We start from the raw sequence: 9535 nt of genomic DNA, 5'->3' as shown, positions 1-9535 counted from the left end.
CCCGCTCCTAGCCCCTGATATCAGACACTACATTGGGAGGATCAGTCACCCGCTCCTGACCCCTGATATCAGACACTACATTGGGAGGATCAGTCATCCACTTCTGGCCCCTGATATTAGACACTACATTGGGAGGATCAGTCACCCGCTCCTGACCCCTGATATCAGACACTACATTGGGAGGATCAGTCACCTGCTCCTAGCCCCTGATATCAGACACTACATTGGGAGGATCAGTCATCCACTCCTAGCACCTGATATCAGACACTACATTGGGAGGATCAGTCACCCGCTCCTGGCCCATGATATCAGACACTACATTGGGAGGATCAGTCAGCCACTCCTGGACCCTGATATCAGACACAACATTGGGAGGATCAGTCGCCCACTCCTGACCCCTGATATCAGACACTACATTGGGAGGATCAGTCACCCTCTCCTGACCCCTGATATCAGACACTACATCGATGGGCGCAGTCACTTGTACCTAGCCTTTGATGCGCACCCAGGATTTGTATACACTGAAGGCTACGTGCAAGGGCTCGATGAAGGTGGCACTGAAGGTGTGTAAGTGTCTTATGGGGTCGCGGAGCTCGTAGAAGGACAACTGGCCAGCTTCGTAGTCCAGGTAAATCCCTAGTAACTGGCAGGACACACTGTGGGGTAACTGCAGCCATTTCCCATCATGTATCACCGAGTACTGGACGTTATCATAGCGGCGTAAACACCAAGACTTGTTATTATCTCCAATCCATGACTGGCGCCCCTTGCGATCAATGCTGGGGTAACACATCCCCATAAACCAAACTCCAGTCTCACTAGTCTCCACCTCCCAGAAATGCCTCCCAGAACTGAAGCTCCTGGTACTGAGTACCTGATCATATTGGAACCTTCCGGGTTTTTCTGGGTAGTTCTGGTCGATATGTGACCAGGACGCAGCTTTCAAGTCTCCAGATACATGGATGTCATTGCCGGCTGTGTTGACATCAAGTAATATGTCTGCAGCTCCTTGTACGTTGATCCCGTTCTTTATGCTGGACATTATGCCCCATAATCCTGTGTGTAAAGTCACTGAGACCAGACCCTCATCCACCCCGGGTACTCTGTAGATCTGCCTGTCACGCCAGTCGTCCGAGTCCTCCTCTACGTCACAGTAGTCTTCTCTCTCAGATTCCTGCTCCTGTATGATGATGAGGGGATCAGTGTTGGTACACAGCTCCTCCAGATAGGATATTTTGCTGGACAGCGCATCCCTCTGGAGCTCCAGATGTTGGATGAGTTTGGAGACCGAGAGTGACACCTGCTCCTCCTGCCTGGAGATCTCGCTGAGGACTCTCTTCTCCAGGACGTCCAGCTGTCTCCTGATGTCTCTAAACAGTGCAGTCACTCTCTCAGTTACGTCAGATGTTTTGGCTTTCACTTCTCCTCGACGACTCTGCAGAGTTTGGATTTTCTTCTCCCTTTCGTCACTCTTTGAGGTGATTTTGTTCAGGTCGATCTTTAGCTTTTTCTTCTTCCTTTCGGAGACGACGTCGAATGTCTCCACCCGATGTCCTCTGTGATCCCCGAAGAGAATGCAGGACACACAGACGCAGGCAGCATCAGCGGTGCAGTAATACTCCAGGATCTTCTTGTGGATGGAACATTTCCGGTTCCGTAGGGCCGTGGTGGGTTCGATCAGGACATGTTCTGGTGACTTGCTGTGGACAGCCAGATGGGTGTCACAGAGAGAAGCTTCACACATGACGCAGGACTTTACCGCTGGAATGGGAGCGTGAACACAGTAGGTGCAGGTGATGCCGCTGTGGTGTCCCGCCACCTCCCAAACTCTGCGTTCCTGAACAGGCCGCTCCACTCCTCGGCACTCATGATGCGTATGCACTCCTCGCTGCTTGTCCAGCACACAATCAATACACACCCAGCAGAAGTTGTGCTCACATGTGACGGCTCCAGGGTCCGCATTCGTGTTCTGGCAGTTGGGACAGGTAAGAGTTTCAGTTGGATCAGCAGACGCCATGACGGTAAACGCTGAATAAACCGCTGATGAGCTTTACCTGAAGTATCGCACAGGTGGACTTTAGATTATTCGTGCAAGTAAAGGAGAGCTCCACCCTTAGTCAGGCGTATCTTGCTTTTATCGTCAGGCGTATCTCGCCTTGTAGTCTTGTCGTCCCTGGATACCGTAAATAAGGTCACGTACGTTCCTGAGAATGATCTGCACATTGACCTGAAGAGGAACAACCAGCAATAAAACCTCTAGTCCTGCAGAAATCAGTTATACACCGCCAGCAGCTTACTGACACTGAGCGCCAAGATCTGAAGGGTTAATGTCGCTGCACATCTGATAACTGGAACCAGGAGACTCTCAACTATTGAGCTTAGCTTTGATTACACAAGAGGCGCAAACTGTACTCGGCCAAAGTTCACGGTCATGGACGCCACCCACTGAAATCACCCGATATACACTACCGTCAGGAGGAATAGGCGGACAAACATCCACTCCTGTCCGGTATGACTGCAGCTACACAGGGCATGAGAACCAAAACAGCTCCTAACCCCAGTCCTCTATCCCCCCAACCACGGTGCAGCAATCAGCTACTCCCCCAACCAACCCCACAGCCAGACACCCCCCAACCACCACTCTACAGCCAGACATCCCCCAATTACTGCTCTACAGCCATACAATCCCCAACCACCGCTCTATGGCCAGACACCCCCCAACCACCGCTCTACAACCAGACATCCCCCAATTACTGCTCTACAGCCAGACAATCCCCAACCACCGCTCTATGGCCAGACACCCCCCAACCACCACTCTACAGCCAGACACTCCCAACCAACGCAACAACCAGACACCCCCAATCACTGCGCTAAAGTCAGACACCCCCCAACCACCGCACTAAAGCCAGACAATCCCCAACCACCGCACTAAAGCCAGACACCCCCAATTACTGCTCTACAGCCAGACATCCCCCAATTACTGCTCTACAGCCAGACAATCCCCAACCACCGCACTAAAGCCAGACACCCCCAATTACTGCTCTACAGCCAGACATCCCCCAATTACGGCTCTACAGCCAGACACCCCCCAACCACCGCTCTACAACCAGACATCCCCCAATTACTGCTCTACAGCCAGACAATCCCCAACCACCGCTCTATGGCCAGACACCCCCCAACCACCGCTCTACAGCCAGACATCCCCCAATTACGGCTCTACAGTCAGACAATCCCCAACCACCGCACTAAAGCCAGACACTCCCAACCAACGCAACAACCAGACACCCCCCAACCACCACTCTACAGCCAGACATCCCCCAATTACTGCTCTACAGCCAGACAATCCCCAACCACCGCTCTATGGCCAGACACCCCCCAACCACCGCTCTACAACCAGACATCCCCCAATTACTGCTCTACAGCCAGACAATCCCCAACCACCGCACTAAAGCCAGACACTCCCAACCAACGCAACAACCAGACACCCCCCAACCACCGCTCTACAGCCAGACATCCCCCAATTACCGCTCCACAGTCATATTCTCCACCCCAACCACCACTCTACAGCCAGACATCCCCCAATTACTGCTCTACAGCCAGACAATCCCCAACCACCGCACTAAAGCCAGACACCCCCAATTACTGCTCTACAGCCAGACATCCCCCAATTACTGCTCTACAGCCAGACAATCCCCAACCACCGCTCTATGGCCAGACACTCCCAACCAACGCAACAACCAGACACCCCCCACCCACCGCTCTACAGCCAGACAATCCCCCAATTACCGCTCCACAGTCATATTCTCCGCCCCAACCACCACTCTACAGCCAGACATCCCCCAATTACTGCTCTACAGCCAGACAATCCCCAACCACCACTCTACAGCCAGACATCCCCCAATTACCGCTCCACAGTCAGATTCTCTGCCCCAACCACCGCTCTATGGCCAGACACCCCCCAACCACCACTCTACAGCCAGACATCCCCCAATTACCGCTCCACAGTCAGATTCTCTGCCCCAACCACCGCTCTATGGCCAGACACCCCCCAACCACCACTCTACAGCCAGACATCCCCCAATTACTGCTCTACAGTCATATTCTCCGCCCCAACCACCGCTCTACAGCCAGACACCCCCCCAACCACCGCTCTACAGCCAGACACCCCCCAACCACCGCTCTACAGCCAGACAATCCCCAACCACCGCACTAAAGCCAGACACTTCCAACCAACGCAACAACCAGACACCCCCCAACCACCACTCTACAGCCAGACACCCCCCAATTACTGCTCTACAGCCAGACAATCCCCAACCACCGCACTAAAGCCAGACACTCCCAACCAACGCAACAACCAGACACCCCCCAACCACCACTCTACAGCCAGACATCCCCCAATTACTGCTCTACAGCCAGACAATCCCCAACCACCGCACTAAAGCCAGACACTCCCAATCAACGCAACAACCAGACACCCCCCAACCACCACTCTACAGCCAGACATCCCCCAATTACTGCTCTACAGCCAGACAATCCCCAACCACCGCACTAAAGCCAGACACTCCCAACCAACGCAACAACCAGACACCCCCCAACCACCACTCTACAGCCAGACACCCCCAACCAACGCAACAACCAGACACCCCCCAACCACCACTCTACAGCCAGACATCCCCCAATTACTGCTCTACAGCCAGACAATCCCCAACCACCGCACTAAAGCCAGACACTCCTAACCAACGCAACAACCAGACACCCCCCAACCAACCCCACAGCCAGACACCCCCCAACCACCACTCTACAGCCAGACATCCCCCAATTACTGCTCTACAGCCAGACAATCCCCAACCATCGCACTAAAGCCAGACACTCCCAACCAACGCAACAACCAGACACCCCCCAACCACCACTCTACAGCCAGACATCCCCCAATTACTGCTCTACAGCCAGACAATCCCCAACCACCGCACTAAAGCCAGACACTCCCAACCAACGCAACAACCAGACACTCCCCAACCACCACTCTACAACCAGACAACCCCCAATCACTGCGCTAAAGCCAGACACCCCCCAACCACCACTCTACAGCCAGACATCCCCCAATTACCGCTCCACAGTCAGATTCTCCGCCCCAACCACCGCTCTACGGCCAGACACCCCCCAACCACCGCTCTACAGCCAGACATCCCCCAATTACTGCTCTACAGCCAGACACCCCCCAACCAGCGCTCTACAGCCAGACACCCCCAACCACCGCTCTACAACCAGACATCCCCCAATTACTGCTCTACAGCCAGACAATCCCCAACCACCGCACTAAAGCCAGACACCCCCAACCAGCGCAACAACCACACACTCCCCAACCACCGCTCTACAGCCAGACACCCCCAACCAACGCAACAACCAGACACTCCCCAACCACCACTCTACAACCAGACATCCCCCAATTACTGCTCCACAGTCAGATTCTTCGCCCCAACCACCGCTCTACAGGCAGACAATCCCCAACCAATGCAACAACCAGACACTCCGCAGCCACCGCTCTACAGCCAGACAATCCCCAAACCACCGCTCTACAACCAGACAACCCCAAATCACCGCGCTAAAGCCAGACACCCCAACCACTGCACTAAAGCCAGACACCCCCCAACCACCGTGCTACAGCCAGACACAGCCCAACCAACGCAACAGCCAGACACCCCCCAACCACCACTCTAAAACCAGACAACCCCCAATCACTGCGCTAAAGTCAGACACCCCCCAACCAACGCAACAACCAGACACCCCCAACCACCGCTCTACAACCAGACAACCCCCAATCAGTGCGCTAAAAGCCACTTTACACACAGAGATAAATCTTTGGCAGATCTGTGGTTGCAGTGAAATCATGGACATATTGTTCCATTTGTACCCAGCCACAAACCTGGCACTGATTGCCCACAATTTCACTGCAACCACAGATCTGCCGCAGATTTATCTATGTGTTTAAAGTGGCCTTAAGGCTAGACACCTCCAAACCGCCATGCTACAGCCAGACACAGCCCAACCAATGCAACAGCCAGACACCCCCCAACAACTGCGCTAAAGCCAGACACTCCTCATCCACCGCAGGGGAATAAGTGGACAAACATCCACTGCCTGTCCAGGATGACTGCAGCTAAACAGGGCATGAGAACCATTACAGCTCCTCACCCCAGTCCTCTATCCCCCTAACCACCGTGCAGCAATCTGCTACTCCCCCAACCAACCCCACAGCCAGACACCCCCCAACCACCACTCTACAGCCAGACATCCCCCAATTACCGCTCCACAGTCAGATTCTCCGCCCCAACCACCACTCTACAGCCAGACACCCCCCAACCACCGCTCTACAACCAGACAACCCCAAACCACCACTCTACAGCCAGATTCTCCGCCCCAACCACCGCCCTACAGCCAGATACCCCCCAACCACCGCTCTACAACCAGACAACCCCAAATCACCGCGCTAAAGACAGACACCCCCCAACCACTGCACTAAAGCCAGACACCCCCCAACCACCACTCTACAGCCAGACACCCCCCAACCACCACTCTACAGCCAGACATCCCCCAATTACCGCTCCACAGTCAGATTCTCCGCCCCAACCACCACCCTACAGCCAGACACCCCCCCAACCACCACTCTACAGCCAGACAACCCCAAATCACCGCGCTAAAGACAGACACGCCCCAACCACCGTGCTACAGCCAGACACAGCCCAACCAACGCAACAGCCAGACACCCCCCAACCACCGCTCTACAACCAGACAACCCCCAATCACTGCACTAAAGCCAGACACCCCCAACCAACGCAACAACCAGACACCCCCCAACCACTGCTCTACAACCAGACAACCCCCAATCACTGCGCTAAAGCCAGACAACCACTGCACTAAAGCTAGACACCCCCCAACCACCATGCTACAGCCAGACACAGCCCAACAAACGCAACAGCCAGACACCCCCCAACAACTGCGCTAAAGCCAGACACTTCTCATCCACCGCAGGGGAATAAGCGGACAAACATCCACTGCCTGTCCGGGATGACTGCAGCTACACAGGGCATGAGAACCATTACAACTCCTCACCACAGTCCTCTATCCCCCCAAACACTATGCAACAATCAGCTACCCAGTCAACCGTGCTACAGCCAGACACACCCCAACCAACGCAACAGCCAGACACCCCCCAACCACCGCTCTACAGCCAGACACCCCCCAACCACTGTGCTATAGCCAGACACTTCTCCAACCACCACTCTACAGCCAGACACCCCCTGTAATAGCCTGCCTGGATCCACAGACTCAGATGGCCTGTAATGGGGAGGCTAGAGGGAAGCCACCCACTAAACAAGAGCCCCAGAACCCTGAAACCCTTAAACCCCTATACAGGGATTTTGAATTACACAGGGCAATGGAGATCACTACCTGTGGAAGGCTGCAGTCCAATGAGAGTAGTAGTCAGGCAGGGTCAAACCAGGAATAGCAAAACAGGGACAGAATCGGCAGGCAAAGACGTAATCAGCAAATGAAGCAGAGGTCAAATCCGGATCGGGCAGAGGTACAAAACGGTAGGCAGGAGGGTAGTCAGAAAACACGCAGAAGTCAACACAGGAATCACCAACAGAATAGGACGTAACAGGAGCCAGGAAAATCAGAACTATCTCTGGCAGTGGTCATGTGACAGGAGGGGGAATAAGAAGGGTGTGGTGTCTTCCCATTGGCTGCAGGTGAAAGTTGGCAACTTCAGCCGGAAGACACACGCCACCTACAGTCAGCCAGTGGTACTGCAGGCTCCAGGGAAACCCAGCCTAGTGGATGAGCGGAGCCTGCGCTCCGCAGAGCCACAGGAACCAACTCCTCTCCCACCACCGGCACCACCCACGGCGGGAACACGGCGCCGCCCGGCGACCGGAGCAGAAGTCGCCGGAGCAGACTCCGTTGGTGACGTAACACCCCCCTAACCACCGCTCCACAGTCAGATTCACCGCGCCAACCATTGCGCTACAGCCAGACAATCCCCAACCAACGCAACAGCCAGACATCCCCCCAACCACCGCACTAAAGTCAGACACCCCCCAAACACCGCTCCACAGTCAGGGGAATAAGCGGACAAACATCCACTCTCTGACTGCAGCTACACAGGGCATGAGAACCATTATATCTACTCACCCCAGTCTTCTATCCCCCCCAACCACCGTTCAACAATCAGCTACTCCCCCAACCAACCCCACAGCCAGACACTCCCCAACCACCGCTTCACAGACAGATTCACAGCCCCCACCATCGCACTACAGCCAAACACCCCCCCCAACCAAAGCAACAACCAAACAGCCCCCAACCATGGCAACAGCCAGACACTCCCCAACCACAGCGCTACAGCCAGACACCCCCCCAACCACCGCTCCACAGTTAGATTCACAGCCTTAACCATCGCGCAACAGCCAGACACTCACCAACCAATGCAACAACCAGACACCCCCCAACCACCACGCTACAGCCAGACACCCCCCAACCACTGTGCTACAGCTAGACACCTCCCAACCACTGCACTACAGCCAGACACCCCCCAACCAATGCAACAGCCAGACACCCCCCCAATCACCACTCTACAGCCAGACAACCCCCAACCATCGCCCTACAGCCAGACACCCCCCAACCAACACAACAGCCAGACACCCCTCAACCACCGCTCTACAGCCGGACATCCCCCAATCGTCGCACTAAAGCCAGACACCCCCCAAACACTGCTCCACAGTCAGGGGAATAAGCAGACAAACATCCTCCCAACGACCGTGCAACAATCAGCTACTCCCTCAACCAACCACACAGCCAGACACCCCCTCCAAGCCTCGTGCCACAGCCAGACACCTCCCCAAGCCTCGCGCCACAGCCAGACACCCTCACAAGCCTCACTCCACAGCCAGACACCCCCCAAGCCTTGCGCCACAGCCAGACACCCCCCAAGCTTCGTGCCACAGCCAGACACCCCCCCAAGCTTCGTGCCACAGCCAGACACCCCCCAAGCTTTGTGCCACAGCCAGACACCCCTCCAAGCTTCGTGCCACAGCCAGACACCCCCAAAGCTTTGTGCAACAGCCAGACACCACCCCCAAGCTTCGCGCCACAGCCAGACACCCCCCCAAGCTTTGTGCCACAGCCAGACACCCCTCCAAGCTTTGTGCCACAGCCAGACACCCCCCAAGCTTTGTGCCACAGCCAGACACCCCTCCAAGCTTCGTGCCACAGCCAGACACACTCCCATACCTCATGCCACAGCCAGACACCCCCCCCAAGCTTCACGCCCTAGCCAGACACCCCTCTCCAAGCCTCGCGCCACAACTAGACACCCCTCCAAGCCTCGAGCCACAGCCAGACACCCCCCCAAGCTTCATGCCACAGCCAGACACCCCCCCAGGCCTTGTGCCACAGCCATATACCCCTCCAAGCCTCGCACCACAACTAGACACCCCTACAAGCCTCGAGCCACAACCAGACAGCTCTCCAAGCCTCG

General features: G+C 55.6%; 1 protein-coding gene across 1 annotated transcript; it reads right to left on the bottom strand.

The window, feature by feature from the left end:
- Nucleotides 1–406: 406 nt before the first annotated feature.
- LOC142312551 (E3 ubiquitin-protein ligase TRIM21-like) lies at nt 407–2017 on the bottom strand. Its single transcript, XM_075351537.1, has one exon. It carries the CDS (start codon nt 2015–2017, stop codon nt 488–490), a length of 1530 nt encoding a protein of 509 aa, XP_075207652.1. The 3' UTR covers nt 407–487.
- Nucleotides 2018–9535: the final 7518 nt, after the last annotated feature.

The sequence above is a fragment of the Anomaloglossus baeobatrachus genome, chromosome 5 (assembly GCF_048569485.1).
Source record: "Anomaloglossus baeobatrachus isolate aAnoBae1 chromosome 5, aAnoBae1.hap1, whole genome shotgun sequence".
Taxonomy (NCBI): domain Eukaryota; kingdom Metazoa; phylum Chordata; class Amphibia; order Anura; family Aromobatidae; genus Anomaloglossus; species Anomaloglossus baeobatrachus.
The sequence above is the reverse complement of the archived record's forward strand: the minus strand, read 5'-3'. Positions and strand labels throughout refer to the sequence as shown.